Here is a 20,565-nt window from a genome sequence, read left to right as displayed (position 1 = left end):
GCAACTGAAATGACTGGAGGATTTACCACATTTTTGACATTCAAAGGGTTTCTCTCCAGTATGAGCTCTTTCATGTCTTCTAAGGGAACTGTATTGATTGAAGGCTTTACCACATTTTTTATAGTCACAGGATTTCTCTCTAGTATGTGTTCTTTCACGTCTTCACATGGGGCAGAAATGACTAAGACTTTACCACATTTCTTACATGTATAGGGTTTCTGTCTAGTAGTATTTCTTTCATGTTTCTGAAGGGAACTAGAAAGAAAAACTCCCTTACCATATTTCTTACATGTAAAAGATTTTTCACCAGTATGAGCCCTTTGAAAGCAACTAAGACAACTTAATTATTTCACATATTCCATACATTCATAGGGTCTCTCTCCAGTATGAGCACTTTTGTGGTTATGAAGGTAACTCTAATATCCAAAGGCTTTATCACATTTCTAACATTATTATGAGATTTTTCTCTACTATGAGTTCTTTTATGTTTTTGAAAAGAACTGCAGAATCTCAAGGCTTTACCAAATTTCTTCCATTCATGGGGTTTTTCTCCAATGTGAATTACTTCATGTCTTTGAAGTAAATAGGGAAATGTAAATGTTTTCTCATGTTTCTTACATTAAGTAATGGCCTGCAGGTCATGCCTAGGGGCATGCAACCCCTACAGACTTCTTTGTTCCTTCTTTGCTCTCAGTGCTTCACTTGACTAACCTAAAAATATATATATTCTGAATAATGTTTCCCTTGATGAACAAATTAAATGACTTTTTTCTATCAAATTGGAAAATGTTTGGAATTATGGGCATACTTACTATTACTAAATATTTGGCAGTGAGAGTAGAAATTGGTAGAATAGGGGTTAGGGAGGGAGAGCATCAGGAAGAATAGCTAATGGATGCTGGGCTTAATAGTGATACCAACATGATGGGTTAATCTGTGCAGCAAACCACCATGGCACACATTTACCTGTGTAAAAAACCTGCACGTCTTGCACATGTACCCTGGAACTTAAAAGTTGAAGGAAAAAAAAAAAGAAATTGGTAGAACAATTTTGAAGCATAATTTGATGGTAATGTTTATCAGTAACTTTAAGCAATGTTTATCTTCTTTATTCTCAGTAATTCCACATCTAGTAATTTATTAGAGAGGCATACAGATTTATATATGATAAGCTTTATCACACTGTTTTAATGATAAAAATTGAGGGAAAATAATATACAACAGGAATTAGTTAAGGGAATTACATTTATTCAGTTCAGTGGAATAATATGCTACTGTTCATGATATGTTGTTAATTTTAAAAAGCAGGACTCCAAGTAGTATATGCAATATGATACCATTTTATAAAAGGTGTGTGTGTGTAAAAATCATGGATGAAAATATGTGAAACAGGAGCTCTCTTTGAGTGGGATCATGCTTAACTTGTTTTCTTCCATATTTTTTCACATATTCCAAATTCTTTTCAGTCAACATGTATCACTTTAACGGGAAAAAAGCCTCAATAAGTATCAGTTAAATAAAAGTTAAATGAAGATATAGGTGGGTTAGATAACCTATAGGATTTCCTTCGTCACATCAGAGTCCCTCACTCTCTATGACTGTCCTTTTTGTGAATACTCTTCTAGTCTAAATTGTCTATTTTTTGTACCCTGACTGTATCAGGTGAAATACTACTACTTTAGCTTTCTTTACTGCTTCCCTAAGTTACCGTTTTTCTGTGTTTATCTTAAGCTATCCCCATTCTTAAGAGGGCCACGCTCTCTACCATTCTATAGCTATGGCCAACTGATTGAATACAGTTTCCCCCTGAGCCAGGAAGTGCAACAGTCATAGTCAACTTGACATTCTGGTTAGCCACCACCACTAACTGATTCCAGTGGGTAGAGGAGATGAATCCTGTTTGCTTTCTCTGGGCTGCACCTCAGCCTCTTTCCTCTGTGAAACTTGCCTTCAGTTATCTTGCTCCATGGTGATTGTTTACTTCTCCTTACTCCTATATCCATTATTATGTTTGTAGCACTTGCATATAGTACACATCTACCTGTTCACATTTTTCGTATACATACTTTATATCCTAACCACATTTAATTTGAGAGACAGTGTGTTAATATAACTTTTTGTAGCCTAAGTACATATAAAAGCAACTTGTCCCTTGTGGATATTCAATTCAAATTAATTGAAGTTAAGTTAGTAAACGTTTGAAAAGATAAAAGAATATTTCCCCTGAACAGTATCATCTACACTTTATAACTTCAGATGCCTTCTACAGTACTGATTCCCAAACATATAACTCCCCCTTCAGTCTTCTGTATATTCAACAGTTGTTCAATAATAGCTCTATTTCAATATCCACAAGCATTTCCTCCTCAGATCTATATCTTAAGTTAACCCCTTTCATTCTGTTCCCTGTGCTACTGCCTTTGAAAAGTTCTTGGGGTTTTTTTTTCCCTTGTATTTTTGAAACAGACCTCTAACATGTCTGCCTGACTGGTTTCACCTGATTTCACACTATCCTTCATCTTGCCATGAAGTTTTAGATTGTTTGCCCTCGTAATTAAATCTTTCATTGGGTCCCCATCATTTTCATGATAAAGTCTAACCTTTTTTGTTTAATCAGTAGATGATTTATAATCTAGCCTCTACTTCTGAGGTTTCTTTTCCAAATACTTTCTAGACTTTCTCAAACCATGTGTTACTTCCTGTGCATTACAGACTTATTTGTAAAATAAGATAAAAATGAATGTATGCATTTGGACAAGCATAAATGCTTACTCTCCATTTCTGTATTTACTACAGACTGGTAACCAGCAATGTATGGCCCCTTATCAGTTTGCAGGTGATACATTGAGCACTGTCGTGTCAACTTTCCTGGTCTCCCTAAATTTGTAGTCATTTCCTCTCACTGAAATGTCCAGGCTCCCCACCTTACTTAGAAGTCTCACCTCCTTTGGGAACTTTTCTTCGACCTTCACAGGGATTTAAGTATTCTTTTTCTTTTTGTATATTATATAACAAGATTCACAAAAACAGAAACTAAACTAAAACAAGATTTTTCCTTAGAACATAAACATTCAGAGGAGGGCATTCAAGATTCTTAATTAGTTTTAAAAGTGTGTATGTGTGTGAAATAGAGATTTAAGCCTTTACTTAGTAATATTTCTTCTTTTGTAGTAAACACGTCTTAGCCTCCTTCCCTCCAACAAGCCTAGTGATTATAACAGGAAGTAACAGATTCAGATCAATATTTAACAACAAAAATGTTGTATTCATTGATTCCTTCTAGGATGGCCCCAGAAGTTGCAGCAGTAGAGAAGAATGGTGGCTACAACCAACTCTGTGATATCTGGGCAGTAGGAATAACAGCAATTGAACTTGGAGAACTTCAACCACCTATGTTTGATCTCCACCCAATGAGGTGTTCTCATTATTTATAATTATCCAGTTATTGATCAAGTCTATGGGGAAAGTGAAATGCTGATAACTCAGCATCAAGCTCATTTTTGAGAATGAAAAATAGTAAAGGTGTTGTACGGGATTTAGGGATAATCTCATCCAAAACCTATTGTGGGCTAGTCCGAAGATAGTTACCTCGATTCATTTTTCACAATTACAGATCAAGCTCCTTGTTCTGCTCTTCTTCTCCTTCTCACTACTGTACTTGACTAGTCTTTAAAATAAAAAAAAAAACCTGTCTTGTATTGCTGCTCCTAAAACAACATAAGAGTAAATTGTCCATACTGTTTGAAGCTTTTCCATAAAACAAATTTCCCTTAATAATCGCACTAGGATATGACAGTTAACATTCTTTTAAGACTTTTTGAGTCTTCCTGTTCATTCTTTTATCAATTCATCTCTTTTTTTTTTTTTTGTCCTATGTGGAATTATAAGTAAATGATAGAATGCAGATGAAACTTTTCTAGTTATATTTGATTTTGTTTCTTTTTATTTTGTCGAGGAATAATAAAGAGGTGTCTGTGCTGAATATAATTGTCATTTACATTCTAGGATGTATTGTCTCAGAAAAAAATATTTGAGGGCTTCTGAAAAGTTTTTTGATACTTTGAAGGAAAAGATAGATTACGCTAAAAGTGACACTTTAAAAATACATGATATGAAGCTAAAAAAAAATTAACAGAATGGCGAAAGTTTTACTAACATAATCGGCAACTGATTAATATATATTATATAAGGAAATCATTCAAAGACTACAAGCAAAAGATAGATTAAGGTTTATGAGCAAGTACCAGATATGGGAATCTATTTGACCTCATAAGCAGCTAAAGATAATATATATTAAAAGATACCTACTTTTAGCTAGAATGCTGATAAGTACAGACCTTTTGGAAAACACTTTGATGTTATTTATTAAGGACAATACAAATGTTTCAGTGATTCCACTGTTTAGGGGATTATACTTCAGAAATAATCTAAGAAAATGCTAAGAATTTTGCATTTCAGGATAACAAGGGAAAAAATCTAAATATGTAGTAGTTGGTCAATTGCTAATCTAATTATTTAGCAGTTAAGGGGAGCAGTTACATATATATGAACCAAAGCAAAATGGAAAATTGATTATTAGTGAAAAAAATTATAAATACTAATGTAAATATAATGTAATTGGTAAGCATTTAGATAAAGACTAAAAACATTAGAAACATTTTTTTAAAGATTAGAAAATTTTAAATAATAGAATGGTGGGAGTATAGATTTTTTAAAATTTTTCCTTTGAATCATTTAATTTTTAAAAAGGAAAAATGTATTTCTTATGCTAAAAAAGAATAAGGAATTTGCTTAGAAACCTGGGATTTTTGTAGGAAATGCTGAAATAGAGCATTTTAGAACTTCTTAAATCCTCTATCATACTACCCCCATAGCCCACAAGAAAATGGGTCACACATGAGTTTATAGACAAAGTTCTCTTGTAGATTGGTTTGTGTATTTAATATACTGAGAGAATATGGGAAACCATTGTCCAAAAAAGGAAAACAATCAGGAAATGGATATAATTTGCCTGTACACCCAAAAGAAATATGGAGCCAGTCTTTGGTTAAATATGCAACCTAATGTTAGGGGAACATGTCATCTCTATGTATTAGAGAGTTATATACAATTATATAGATATGTGCTTTAGATATAATATGGGTTACGTATGTAACAGTATAGTAGGAAAACTCTTTTCCAATATTCGGTAGGTTTGCTTTGTGAATAAGGGCTTGTTGGAAATTTAAAAATCTTCTCTGTAGTCAAGAGAAATTTTTTGTAGGCTTATAAAGTATTAAAAATTTAATTTCTATATCCCATAGTAGTTTTTATCATTGCCCACTTATGTGGTAGTCTTGTATAAATTCATTACAGAGTATTCATTCTAATTGTTAGATGTAGTAATTTTGATATTGTTCTTTAACTATAATTTTTATTTCAGGGCTCTCTTCTTAATGTCAAAAAGTAATTTTCAACCTCCCAAACTAAAGGACAAAACAAAATGGTGAGTTAAAGAATATATGTTTTATAGAATTTTACAATCGAAAGGGGTATAGATTCAGTTCCCATATTTTATAGATGATTAAACAGAAGTTCATAGACATTAAGCAGTTTTCTCAAAGCTACACAGCTGATTTGCTTGCAGACCTATGGCAAGGATCTAGATTTCTTTTCTGATATTTCTTTTTTTTTTTTTTCTTTGAGACAGGATTTTGCTGTGTTATCCAGGCTGTAGTGCAGTGTCATGATCATAGCTCACTGCAACCTCAAACTCCTGGGCTCAAGAGATCCTCCCTCCTTTGCCTCCTGAGTAACTGGGACTATAGGATGTGCCACCACACCTGGCTAAGTTTTGTTTGTTGTAGCAACAGGGTCTCACTATGTTGCCCAGGCTGGTCTCAAACTCCTGGCCTCAAGAGATCCTCCCACTTCAGCCTCCAAAAGTACTAGGATTACAGATGTGAGCTACTGTGCCCAGCCCAGTGTTTCTTTCTTTTTTTTTTGGCAACAGTGTCTCTCTCTATCGCCAGGCTGTAGTACAGTGGCACAATCTTGGCTCAATGCAACCTCTGCCTCCTGGGTTCAAGCGATTCTCCTGTCTCGGCCTCCCAAGTAGCTGGGACTATAGGCACGTGCCACCACACCCAGCTAATTTTTGTATTTTTAGTAGAGATGGGTTTTCACTATGTTGGCCAGGATGGTCTCAGTCTCTTGACCCCGTAATCCACCCACCTCGGCCTCCCAAAGTGCTGGGATTACAGGCGTGGGCCACCTCACCTGGCCCAGTGTTCTTTATAATCCAATATTCTCATGAAATTCAATACCTTTCTTAGCTCTTTGGCAGATTGGGTAAGAAATGTGGTGAGGAAAGAATTAGAAGTGAATACATGAAGATTTTGAAGAATCATCTATTTTTGCCCTGTATTCCTTTACTTCCATTAATTTCACATTGACTTTCATGGAAGGTGATATGAAAAGGGTTCCCAGATACCATGACACTTAAAATCAGTCTCTGTTGGTTTTTCCCTCTCTTCCTTCTGTAATACTCAAAATGATTATTACTTATTTTCATCTTGATCTCTTCTTTCTCTTACAAAGTAAAGCAGTTTACCTATCTTTATAGTCCAAAAAGATGTCATCAATTGGTTAATACAAATTAAAGATTATTTTTCTGGTAATATCTTCCCCATACATTTAATAAAAGAAGCCGTGAGAGTAAGTTTCCGAATTCTTAAATTCTGGAATTCTTTATCTAGATTACATGGATCTTTGAGGATCTGTGAGCCCCCAAAATTCTGTATGTATATCCATTTTTCTGAGAAGACAGTCTATAGCTTATTTCAGATTCTAAGAGGCCCGTCCCCACAAACAGGTTCTCAACCACTGCTTTATGTTTCAGTAGTCTGTCTTATTTTATTTAGGACTCCAGCCATTCTGGGGATGATGACAGGAAAGAACAGCAAATCACACTGTGTAGAGAAAGGAGTTTATATTCTGCTGCTAACAGTATTGACACTGGGTCCTTCCTATTTCCTGTTGCCCTAAGTTCCTAGACATCTGGAACTGAATGGTTTTATGGCAGAAATGACTGATATTCATTCAGGAATGAATGAGTGTTCGCTATAAATGCTAAATTCACAGTCAGATTTCAGAGCAGTTGTTACCATTGGAGAATCTTTGCCAGTCCCGATACTGTCTGACTCCATGTTATCTCTGTCACGAGCCATCAAATGTGATATAGTGATTTGATTTCTCTGCACAGAACTGCTGTGTGGTGGTTGTCATTGCTGATAAATATGGTTATTTCATCCCTTTAGTTCTTGTCCATTCTCTCCAGTGGAATCTTGGCAATGGTAGAAATACCTTTTTGTGTCATTTATCAATAATCAAAATGTGATACCTTTAATTTATGTCTTCTCCTTTTCCCCACTTCATCAGTGAAGGTGGCAGAAAACCCTTCTGGTTGCTAAAATTGCTACCTCCTCTTTGCCTTTTTTTCTAAGAAATTAATTAGTCTCTTTGGGATTTAAATAGTCTCATATTATCCCATGCCTGCCTTTTGTGCCATCCAACTCTTTTGGTATAGCACAACATTTACATACTAGGTAAATTATGCCATGAGAAAAGGACATTTTGACTCCTAAGTAGTACCTAGAAAAGTAGGTCATATATAAATGACACAGCCTATCCATTTCTGATTGTTAGTGTAATTTTTGTGGTTGTATATTACTGTTCTGTTACTTAATTGTATTTTATTTAAAAGACAAAACTGACACAGATGTTTCCAAGGAATATATTGTACTTTAACTAAGTGGCCCAATTAAAAAATCATGGTGTTTTAGACTTACTAACTGTTCCTAAGTTAATGTTATTTACTAACACCAAAATATAGTAGTGAAATATTTTTGTACATCTCTTTTTATTTGAAGGTCATCAACATTCCATAATTTTGTCAAAATAGCACTAACCAAAAACCCAAAAAAAAGACCAACTGCTGAAAGACTTCTGACTGTAAGTCATTGAATTAACAAGGGGATTTCCTGTAGTTGTAAATTAGACATATCAGTAGAACAAAAGTATTTAGGTTTTTAATATAAAAATGTTAGCGATCTCTTACAGCAGGGGTCAGCAAACTTTATGTTTTTTTTTTTTTTTTTTTTTTGGAAACAGGGTCTCACTCTGTCGCCCAGACTGGAGTGCAGTGACACGATCTCAGCTCACTGCAACCTCCGCCCCAGCTCCCCAGGATCAAACCGTTCTCCTGCCTCAGCCTCCCGAGTAGCTGAGATTACAGGCGCATGCCACTACCACCTGGCTTATTTTTGTATTTTTAGTAGAGACAGGGTTTCACCATGTTGGCCAAGCTGGTCTTGAACTCCTGACCTCACGTGATCCACCCGCCTCAGCCTCCCAAAGTGCTGGGATTACAGGCATGAGCCACCATGCCCAGCCAGCAAATTTTCTAGAGGCAGTTCCCATAGTAAATATTTTAAACTTTGTGGGCCATACAGCCTCTGCCACAACTACTGAGTTCTGCCGTTATAGCCCAGAAGCAGCCATAAACAGTGTACACATGTGGGTATAATTTCAATACTCAATAAAACTATTTACAAAAAGAGGCGGTCAGTGCACTAGATTTTCCCCATGGGCTGTAGTTTGCTCACCCCTGCCTTAGAGAAAACTTTAAAATGTTGCCCTTAGCTAAAATGAATTACTTTTCTTGGCTTCTAATATGAATTTATAGAACACTCTGCATATGTGTGTGTATAAAACACTTTTATATTAGAAATAGTCAATGATTACAACAACCTAAGAAAGCTTTACTGAAATGCCAGTATTCAGTTATATACGTCTTTGTACATTAACATAATTTTACAGAATTAAATGTATGCACATATAGGATATACATGCTTTTTTCTTATTGTGGTTATGGACCATACCACAGTATTCATTTGCATCAGTATAGTGATATGAGTAATGAATGTCATTGATATAGCCATATCTTATCTATATAATTTTAGAACTTAATATAGATTAGATAACTTTACAAAAAGAAATTACTTTCTAAATTTACAAAGGCTCTTAATTTTATATAATATGTAATTATGGATTCTCTGATGAATATTTTTACTAAGTTTATTTATATTAGTAGACTCCCATATACTTGTCTCTGCTAGTTACCGAATGAAAAAATGAAGATAGCATTTTCTTTAAACCATAGACGTAAAGGCATGCTCATGAAATTTCATTTTGTTTTCTTTTAGCACACTTTTGTTGCGCAGCCAGGTCTCTCTAGAGCCCTAGCAGTTGAACTGTTAGACAAAGTGAATAATCCAGATAACCATGCACATTACACTGAAGCAGATGATGATGACTTTGAGGTAAGGAAGTGTTTGCAGTCTCATAGTTGAAAACAAATGTTTTATAAGGCCTTAAAGTTTGCTTTTTTTTCTTTGTTTTCTGAGTCCATCTTTTCGCTTAGTTAAAACAGGCTTAGCTACAGAGATTAATAGTGTAAACTACACTTTTCCTGCACATAATTATCAGTTGATACTTTTTTTATCCTAGTTCTCCTCAGAACTAGGATTAGTTCTTAACACTGTCTCTTTTTATGTTCTTAGTTTGGTTAGCCTGAAGTTTTGGTCGCTGAGATTGAAATCAGGTGTCCCTCTGCAGCAATGCAGAGGTGCTTTCCCTTTTGGTGACTGCCCTTCTCTCTTGACCTCGGCTTCTGTAGTGAGTTTGATCTTTCTATGGGATATATATAAAGAACATCTGTTTCCAAGGAAATAAAGGTTTTAAGAGCCTTGCTTTCAACTAGGGAAAAAAAGGCGTAACCACAACACATATGCGTATTATTTTTTCTGAAAAAGACTTCTTAGAAATCCAGCTGCTCATTTTTGTAGTTGAATTTGTATTAACAGAATACAAATAATTTTCAAAAATGAAGCTGAAGTTCCTCTTGGAAAATGTTGTCCTTTTCAGTATTTCAAAACTATTATTTCTTATATAATTAGTTGTAGGGCTATTCATAACTATGCTTGCCTTCTCTGAAAACATTATAGAATTATTTTTAATGTATTTTCTTTTTTCTTTTTTTTGAGAGGGAGTCTCGCTCTATTACCAGGTTGGAGTGCAGTAGCACAATTTTGGCTCACTACAGCCTCCGCCTCCTGGGTTCAATTGATTCTTCTTCTGCCTCAGCCTCCTGAGTGGCTGGGACTACAGGCTCCTGGCACCACACTCGGCTAAGTTTTGTATTTTTAGTAGAGACAGGGTTTCACCATGTTGGCCAGAATGGTCTCGATCTCTTGACATCATGATCCACCCACCTCAGCCTCCCAAAGTGTTGGGATTACAGGCGTGAGCCACCGTGCCTGGCACGTAATGTATTTTCTATAACAACACAACTTGTCAGGAAATCAGGAATGAAAGACTTCCTCTTCATTAACAGGTATCTACTTATGACTATATATAGCACAAGTATATTTTTTCACCAGTCTCTTTCTCCTTGTGTTCCTTCTTCTCCTTTTATGATTCCATTTTTTTTTCTAAGTTTTTCTGAATCTGTCTCTTCATGTCCTTTTTAGCCTTTATTTCCCTTATATCTCTACCTTCACTAAAGGGAATTTTCTATTTCCTGTTCTTCAGTTTTAAATTATTTCCTATAAATATCATACTATGGGCCAGACACGCCTGTAATCCCAGCACTTTGGGAGGCCAAGATGGGCAGGTCACTTGAGGTTAGGAGTTCAAGACCAGCTGGCCAACGTGGTGAAACCCTATCTCTACTTTAAAAAAATACAAAAATTAGCTGGGTGTGGTGGCAGGCACCTGTAGTCCCAGCTACTTGGGAGGCTGAGGCAGGAGGAGCTCTTCAACCCAGGAGGCAGAGATTGCAGTGAGCTGAAATTGTTCCATTGCATGCCAGCCCGGGCAACAGAGTGAGACTTTTGTCTTAAATAAATAAATAAATATTATAGTAACTACTAGCACTTGTTGGGTACTCAGTGTGTGCCAAGTATTAGGCCAAATAATTTCTGTGTTAACTCATCTCATATCAAAACAGTCCTTTGTAGTAGGTACCATTAATGTCCCTGTTTTATAAATGAGGAAACGAGGGACAAGAAATGGAAGTAATTTGCCCAGCATCATATGGCAAATAGGAAATGGAACCAGGATTTAGATCCAGGCAAACTCCAGAGCCTACTCTCTTAGTTAATACACCATCATATCTATGTATGTATTTAATAGAAATAGTCATTAAACAATCTTTACTCCAATCTTTATTTCCCATTGCCTGGTATATAGCATAATCCTGTCATGTCGTGAGTACCCAGTGAATATTTAGTTGAATGTTAGATGAACTTGAAGTGGAAATATTAAATAAACCAGCCATACATAAAATTGTTTTCTACTTGAACCACTGTTTGCAACTTGGGATTAATAAGTATTTTAATTGTTTAAAGATTCATTGTTTAAAGAAAGTAAAGTTATTCTTGCATAAATGTAGAGTTAGATATTACTCAGTTCTCCAGTTTGCCTTTCACTGGTTATGTAAATAACCAAACACCTATTTTTTACCACATTTTGCTGGGCCAAATCTACTCTACTTTCTGAATTCTCTATTTCTGTTTAATGATGTCACCGTACTTTTCAATTCTTGAAATGCAAAACCACGTGCCAGGCAGTTGGGGGCACAATGGTGTATGAGACTAACATTATCCCTGCTTTTATAGTGCTCATGGTATAGTCTCAAAGGAAATTCAGAAATACCAATGACTAATTTACACATGTGATGGAATGGGAGGTAAAAGGTGCTATGGAGGGATATTATAGGGAAAAACTCACTATTGTAGAAGTGACATTTAAGCTGAAAACCTGAAAGATAAGTCAGAATTCGAGGAAGAGAATAAATGTAAGTGGCCTGAGCAGAGGTGTTAATAACATATTTGAAAGCCTGGTGATAAGGGAGAAGGCACTGTACATAAGGAACTAAAGAAAAGACAGTCTGGGTCGGACGCGGTGGCTCATATCTGTAATCTCAGCACTGTGGGAGGCTGAGGCAGCTAGATCACTTTGAACTCAGGAGTTCAAGACCACCCTTGGCAACATAGCGAAACCCCATTTCTACAGAAAATACCAAAAAAATTAGCTGGGCATGGTGGCACACACCTGTAGTCCCAGCTACTCAGGAGGCTGAGTCTGGAAAATCCCTTGAGTCTGGGAAGCAAAGGTTGCAGTGAGCCGAGATCGCGTCTCCACACTCCAACCTGGGTGACAGGATGAGACCCTGTCTCAGGGGAAGAATAAAAGAGAGCGAATGAGAGAGAAAGAAAAGTCAGTCTGACTAGAGCAGAAAATAGGGAAGAAGGAAGTGATAGAAGATAACGATACAGAGCTAAATACCGTCTATCAAACTGTGTTTAAAGTGTTGGGCTTTAGTCTAAGGGTAGTAGAAAGCCATTAAAGGGTAAGGGAGTGACATAATCAAAATGTGCATTTTTTAAAGATCTCAGTGACTTCAGAATGGTGAGTTCATTACTGAAAACCTGTTAAAAGACTGTTTAAATTATACAAGATAAAAATAATGGTAAACTAGGATGGTAGAGCAAGGATGGAGAAAAGTGGATTAATTTAAGAATTATATGAGAGAGTTAATGATTGGATGAAGACATGAAGGTAAGGAATAAGAAAAGAATTACTACCAGATTTTGACTTGAGCAGTTGGATGGATATAACCATTTACTAAGATAGGAACACTATGGTAAAATCAGGTTTGGGAAGAAAGATGAGTTACATTTTATACTGAAGAAGATGTTGCATAGAACTTCCAAATGGAAATGTCTAGTAAGGAGCTAAATATGTCATTGTAGCTTGGAGAGAAAAGTTTGGATTAAAAGTACAGGTTTGAGGCTGGGTATGATGGCTAATGCCTGTAATCCCAGCAGTTTAGGAGGGCCCAAGGTGGGAGGATCACTTGAGCCAAGGAGTTGGGAGACCCACCTGGGCAACACAGTGAGACCCTGTCTCTACAAAAAAATTTTTAAAATTAGCAAGGCTTGGTGGCGGGTACCTGTAGTCCCAACTACCTGGGAGACCAACGTAAGAAGATCACTTTAGTGCAGGAGGTCAAGGCTGCAGTGAGCCATGATTGTGCCACTACACTCCAGCCTGGGTGACAGAGCAAGACCCTATCTCAAAAAAATAAAAGTAAATAAAATAATAAAAATATAAATTTGAGAGTCATTAGATACACATGTAGTTGATGCCTTAAGAGTAAATGTGATCACCCAAGGGAAGCACATAGAATGAGAAGATTGCCTAGCAGAGAACCTGAGATTTCTCCCAAAATTTAAGGATCAAGTAGGCAAAGGGCAATAGCAGAGGAGATTGATAAGGAACATTGAAAGAAGAAAGGAGAGTTTCAATGAGAACATAGAAATTAAGTTAAACTAGTTTTTGGCTTTAGGTGGTTAGTGTTTGATGAGTTTAACAGGGATAATTTTCTAATAGAGGAGGGGGAGCTAGATTGACTGGTTTGAAAGATATGTATCGCAATTCATTTATGAAATTGAGCTGTGAAGGGAGGGATAGGGTAGAGCGGTAGCTGGAAGAGAATAAGCTGGAGAAGGATTTTTTTTTCATGTTTTTTCTTTCGTTAAATGCTCATAATACTGTCCAATAGACAGAAGAGTCAAGGGAAGCAAGATGGAAAGGAAGAGTCCGTGAGAAGAAAGCAGGGAGACGCAACACTGCTCTTCCATTAGAGAAAGGGATGGTTGGTAATGCAGTGTAGCTGGTGATTTCTATTTTCTTTGTGAAGTAAGTGGTGAGGTGATCTGTATAGGTGAAGGAAAATGGGTAGGTTTGAAGAATGTGAAGAAGGTACGGAATAGTAATTGAGGGGAATGGAGGGTTAAATGACTAGAGTCGGAGCTCAGATTAGATGAATTTTCAGTGTGTTCTACTGTATAATTTTCCTCCAGCATGATTGATACCCCAGATGTGTAAACGCAAAAGTGACCAGTTGAGTTTATCCAGGATTGGCATTTTGCTGTCCCAGTCTACTAAAAGACAGTGGGGCAAAGGGAATTTAGGATTTTTGCAAGAAATCACTTGAAATTATGTGCTACCAGACATAGACCAGATAAGGAGAGATGTTGATGGAGAGTGAGAAAGTAATGGATCAATGCACTTGATATTTCATTGGGAACGTTGAACAAGTGTAATGGGAGTAAGTGAGAGAGTAAACTCAAAACATCGGAGATTTGTAATATAGAGGGAATTCATGCATCAGAGTTGATGTCAGGGTCCAAGCTGTGATTTTTAGGAGTTGAGAGTACATTGAAATATATGAGAGTGTCTTTGAAGATGGGGTCAGAAAATAAGTCTAGAACAATGGATCCTCCTGGGGCTTTGAATTTATTTGGTGTGTTGGTGGGTATTGAAGTAAGAGGTGAACAGATGAGCCACTTTCAGAGCCATCAGTGAATGAGAGTGAGTCATCAGAAATTTGGTAAATAGGGGTTGAGCTGAAGGCCTAACTTCAAAAGAGCAGGAGGTTCTGCACAGTGGGTAGAAGTAGTATGCTTCTCACTTGGCTTTCTACAATATTCTTACTCAATCTCCCTGTATCCAGTATTTCTCTCCTCCATAGTCTTATACATACTTAATAGATAACTCTTAAAGCTGACACTGGCAATGCCATTTCCTTGCTGTAAAGTCTCCAAAAAATTCCTTTTGCCAAGAAACTGAGGTGAAGATACCCAGACTGACATTCAGAGCCTTTGATGATTGGGCTCACCCTCACGGTCTGTCTTTCCATCTTTGTCATCTCATCACCTAATCTTCGCTGCAACCAAATAATAACCAACCCCCACTCCCTACAAACACTCCACAATTTCCTGTTATTTCTTACCTCACTTTGTTCATATACTTTCTGCTATCTAGAATGCTTTTCCCACATTGCCGCATATTCAGTGCCTACTGGTACTTCAGGGCCCCAGATGAGATTACAGCTTTCATGAAGAACTGTACCCCTTCAGGTCAAAGTCATTTCTCCCTCCACTGGGCTTTACTAGTAGTCCATTTATCCTCTTAATGAAAAGTGCTTGCCATTTTCTTATCTGTGAGTATTTGTGTGTCTTACCTCCCTAGACTATAAGCTCTTTGAGGACAAGACTTGTGTGTGTCTTTGAATCTCTTCAGTATTTTATACAGTATAAACATGGAACAAGTGAAAAACCTTCCAAAGTATTTTAGCATTCATTGTATTTGTTTTATGTTTATCCTATAATTTACTAGTAGATACTCATATTAATAAATGATAAGAGAGTTTGACTTTTTAACTTTATCATTGAAATTTGTTAAAGTATATATATTATGCTTATATTCACAGCCCCATGCAATCATTCGTCATACCATTAGATCTACAAACAGGAATGCCAGAGCTGAACGGACAGCTTCAGAAATAAATTGTATGTGTTTGGTTTACATTTTCCATTGGTGGTTTTGGAGGGTTGTGCTGGGTGTTCTTGTATGTTTTGTAGAATAATAAAATTTCAGACTAATTAAGACTATGTACTTCAACATATCAGAATACTTCTAAAATAGGGGTTGCTTTTCTGGTTTCAATGGAATTCCCTTGGTTTGTAATTTTTGAATAATTTTTATTTTCCAATTATGGACATAATCATGCCCATTGCTGAAAATCTGCAAGAAAAAAAATAGAAAATTAACATTGCATACAATCACATCACCCAGAGCCAACCCATAGTTAATATTTTGCCACACTTCTTTCATTTTCCATGTGTATTTTTACATGGATGAATTTATACTATGCATAAAATTTCACTTAATAATAAAATTAATTTCCATATATTAGCGTAGACTTTATAACCATTCTGTTTAGCGATTGCATTCTGTTTCATTAATTGATTTATTGTAGTTAGCCAGTTTACTCTCACTGCATGTTTGGGTTGGTTTCAGGTTTTAAAAATCAGATTAGCACTAAGATGAATCTTTTCTAAAGGAAATATTTCAAAAGAGAGATTGGTTTTTAATTTAATAAATTAATCATTGACAGGTGAAAATTTCCTATCAGTATTTGTCACCTTAGCCAAATTAATTTAGAACAACAGATTCGTAAAGAAATTTTAGTTCTTCTCTGGTTTATTGCCTTAAATGAATACTTGTTCTGAGAGATTTAAAGTAGTTTACAGTAAAATAAGGTTTATGACTAACAAAATCAATGAAATTGTAAACCATACTAGAGGAAGATAATTCATTAAATATTTGAACTAACTAGAATTATTGGCAGTGTACATTCTGTTTAAGTCTGAGTTTTCATAAACCCAAACATCTCTAGCTTTATGGGCGCAGCTTTAAAACTCTTAATCACTGGAGAGTATTCTTCCCTTCTCAGTTGTTTCAATCAGGCCTTTTCATAATTAAGCCAGTAATTCAAGATTTAGTTATCTTCGTTAGTGCCTAGATCGATGATATCTTCTTATGCTGTTCTCTCCTTTTATAGTCTGAGATGAAGTCTGTGGGCCTCAAATACTAAAGAGAAAAGTAGCAAAGTTGATATTCCATTGTAACATATTCTTTATTTTATGTAGTTCTGTAGTATTCCATTAATGTAGTCTATTTTATCTATCTTTTCTCGTATAGTTTTGGGGTTTTGTGTCATATTTAGAAGACTTTCTCGATTCCAAAGTTATAAAATAATTTTCCTATTGTTTCTTGTGTTTTTAGTTTCTTTTTTAATGTTTAAAAATCTGATATAAATTATTTGGTAGAAGGTGTGAGTATGGATTGCAACTTGAGTTTCTTTCTAGATGATCACTCAGTTTCATTATTTATTGAAAATGCAGTCTTTCTACTCATGGATTTGACATGCCATCTTTATTATATACTGAATTACCATACATATTTTAGGGTTGTTTCTGGAAATTCTATTCTGTTGCATAAATGTCTGTTTTTGTGCCAGTAGCATACTTTTGATTATTATATCTTGATAATATCTGTTAGAACTAATCCTACTCCTACTCTCTGCCCCTCCCCACCACACACACATATGTACCTTGTCACACTTATTTTTCATTATGACGTTTGACTATTGTGCCTTCCCCACATAAACTTAAGAATCAGCTTTTGTGGTTTAAAAAAAAAAAACTGTTTTTACAGAGATCTTAATACTTTGGGAGAGTTGACATATTTATGATATTCAGTCTTCTTAACCAAAATAGGCTTTTTCAGAGATAAGATCAAGTTTTAGTTCTTTTATATTCCATGATATTAGCCCAAAATACTAATATCCTCATAGAGTGAGCTCCATGTGCTTAAAGCACCAGACAGAAAGTGGTAGAGTAGAAGGTCACTTTATTAATGACTTGTCTTTAAAACTTCTTTGTATTTATCAGGAGTGTTTTACCACTTTGCTTTTGTTTGTTCAATAGATTTTATGCTATTTATTTCTACTTTGTTTTTGTTTCAGTGTTTTAAATTGAAGTGATAACTTATATATAGTAAAATGCTCAAATCTTAAGAATACTCCAGGATAAATTTTTAAATATATACACTCATATAGCTACCACCCAACTAAAAATACGAATATAGAACATTATCAGAATCTCAGAAGTTTCCCTCATGAGAGCCTTCACAATCAGTATTCTTAAATTCTATACTCGCCTGCCCTCCCTCTCCCCAGGCAAATTACTATTCCAATCTGTATCACATAAACTGGCTTTTACCTGATCTTGACCTTCAGGTAAATGGACTCATACAAAAAGCACCCTTTTGTTCCTGGCTTCTTTTACTCAACATTATGTCTGTTAGAGTCATGTGTAGAAATAGTTCAGTTTTCACTATACGGTAATACTCCATTGTATGACCATACCATAATTTATCCATTCTTCTGTTGATGAGCATTTGATTTATTTCTGGTTTTGGGCTATTATGACTACTGTAAGCATTCTTACCATGCATTTTTAGTGGACATAAATTATTATTAAGAATCATACCCAATCAGTCTAAGACCACCAGGGACAAACGTGTAGTCCAACACAGTCAGGTTTACTGACTCCTTGCAATGAGAGAGAACACACACCAGAGGAACCAAACCATTCAACGTTTCATCAAACAAGGGAAAAGAAATACACAATTTTGGAAAGAGTGGAGTTCAGGTGAATTTTAAATGATGACTTAATGCAAAGTAGGGATGTGTATGAAAGGGTGAATATCGGGTCTCTGCTGTTAAAGTAAACCTAGGAGTATGTTTCCTTGGAAACTTTTTGAAGTGTTGTGTTCAAATATGCCTTTATTTGAAGCTCTGCATCTGGATTGGAAATTGAGTCTGTTTCTCTGTGTCAGTGATTTAGTCCAGGCAAGAATAGGATGATTCATTCTTAATGTGATTTCATATAGCAATGTTTGTGGCAGTCAGTGATTTTAGAGAGAGAGATTTCTCAGAAAGCAGACTAACTCAGAGGGGGTCATTATATGAAACTTTACATGTACAAAATATCCTTGGGAGAAACATTGTTTCTTGTTGACTTTGCATTTGGATTTGTGTCTGTCCTTTCAGCCTCGTGAATGGCAAGAAAGATTTCTTACTTTCTCAGTCTGATTCAGATATGAGTATATTAGCTAAATTACCAAATTTTTTTTTTTTTTTTTTTTTTTTTTTTTTGGTTTGTCATCTGAAGAGTGTATTAGTGGTTGAGCCCAGTTACCTAGGAAACCAACTGATTACAAGGAATTGGCACCAAGGGAAGATAGGAAGTATTCACAAAGAGTATAAGCCTAACAGTTAGTTTAGTTGTATAATTTTAGCTGACTCACGAGTAAATTTCAGCCAGGTGTTAGACTCATACTCCAGGCTGACTAAGGCTGCAAAGGGCAATAGTAAGAATAGGGACTCTACAGGTATCATAATAAAGAAGTAACAAGTATCTGTCAACAGTCCAAAACCTCCAGCTAGCAAAAAGCCGGGGGAAATGTGACTAAGAAAATAAAGTACTGTTGTTGCAGGTTAAAGTAACCAGCAGCTCCAATTATCTTTCCATGGGTCTTGGGCAGACTTTCCACTTCATGTAGTTATCAGTTTTGGTACAACTGACTTGGGTGGCGGCTCTCTTCTTTTTGTAGTCATCTGCTTCAGAAGGATTCCTTGTCACCTCTTTTTGAAGTGCCCTGCTGGGACAGTCTTCCAGCAATTTAAGATTGGCATATGTCTCTATATTAGAGAGACATGAATACAGGGATCAACACCCTATTTTACCATTGCATTAGTTATTAACAATACCTGGCAAAATTCTATGTATTGAGTTTAGAGGGCAGTTTTCCAGAAGACAGTCTCTGAATTTTAATGTAAGGGTTGTTTCAGAGGAAATGCTTCCTGGACCTGTTTGAATGGAAAACTGGGTGTACTCTGAGTTCCAGTTAATAACTGGAAATGTAATAAACGTAGTAACTTGAGTTAATGGCAGTATTCCCAGATGTATAGGATGCCCAGATTTTTTGGTTCATAGAGTTAATAAACTCCAAGGGGAACTGCTGTCACTTGACATTCAGGCAAAGGAGAAAAACAACAACAAAAAACCCTTTAGGCTAAGGAAGTCTCAGGATGTCTGAAAGTTTAACCAACTTCAGTTTGAGATTTCTATTTGTCCTGTTTATCTTACCTGAAGGCTAAGAGTGATAAAGGCAGTAGAGATTTTGAGTAAGTTGTACAGATGCTCCCTAATTTACGGTGGGGTTACGTCCTAATAAACCCATTTAAGTTGAAAATATCATAAGGCAAAAAAAAACATTTAACACACCTAACCTACCAAACACCATAACTTAGCCCAGCCAGCTTAAACATGCTCAGAATATTTAATGTTAGGGTAGCTGACTGGGAGCTGCGGCTTGCTGTCGCTGTCCAGCATCTCTCAAGAGAGTATCATACCATATATCGCTAGTCTGGGAAAAGATCAAAATTCAAAGTACAGTTTCTACTGAATGCATATCACTTTTGTACCACCAGAAAGTCAGAAAAATTGTAAGTCAAGCCTTTGTCAGTTAGGAAGCATCTATATTGTCTTACAAATCTGTTTAGTAACAGTTCTAGGGAGGTAAGTGTTTCTGTCTCCAGAGAAGTAATCACAGATTTCCCAAGTAGGAAGCACAAACTCAAAACACTTTTTTTTTTAAACCATTGTTATTGTTGAGGCTTTTTGACAAGCTATATTCATCCTAAAAATAGACATATAACTACCAAATAAAAACCTATATTGACAGAATAACTGTTTTTGGGGGAAAAAAAAAACCTGAACTGTAGCATATCTGTATGTTCTTCTACATGAGTATTTTTTAAAGCTGCGAATTACAACCCAATTCATGACATCGACTCAGTTTTTTTAAAAAAAGATACGAGGTACTGCAGTATGAAACTTTTGTGGGTTTTGGTTTTTTTAAAGCAATTTATGTTGTGTCTAACTACATTTTTTTCTTTGTGTTCTGTCTTGGGCTCATTGAGCCTCTTAGATTTGTAGGTTAATATTTTTTATCAAATTTGGAAAATGCTTGGCCACTATT

General features: G+C 35.8%; 1 protein-coding gene across 5 annotated transcripts in view; it reads left to right on the top strand.

Annotated features, from left to right (window-relative positions):
• MAP4K5 (mitogen-activated protein kinase kinase kinase kinase 5) overlaps positions 1-20,565 on the top strand; it is a 106,776-nt gene that overhangs the window by 55,192 nt on the left and 31,019 nt on the right. For all 5 annotated transcript variants that reach the window (XM_073010969.1, XM_073010970.1, XM_073010968.1 and 2 more), the window contains 5 exons: positions 3,284-3,415; positions 5,423-5,485; positions 7,911-7,992; positions 9,246-9,362; positions 15,383-15,461. In XM_073010969.1, coding sequence (XP_072867070.1) covers positions 3,284-3,415; positions 5,423-5,485; positions 7,911-7,992; positions 9,246-9,362; positions 15,383-15,461 — 473 coding nt within the window. The remainder of the gene's footprint in view (positions 1-3,283; positions 3,416-5,422; positions 5,486-7,910; positions 7,993-9,245; positions 9,363-15,382; positions 15,462-20,565) is intronic.

The sequence above is a fragment of the Chlorocebus sabaeus genome, chromosome 24, assembly GCF_047675955.1.
Source record: "Chlorocebus sabaeus isolate Y175 chromosome 24, mChlSab1.0.hap1, whole genome shotgun sequence".
Classification (NCBI taxonomy): domain Eukaryota; kingdom Metazoa; phylum Chordata; class Mammalia; order Primates; family Cercopithecidae; genus Chlorocebus; species Chlorocebus sabaeus.
Note: the sequence above shows the minus strand (reverse complement) of the source record. Positions and strands in the feature narration are given on the sequence as shown.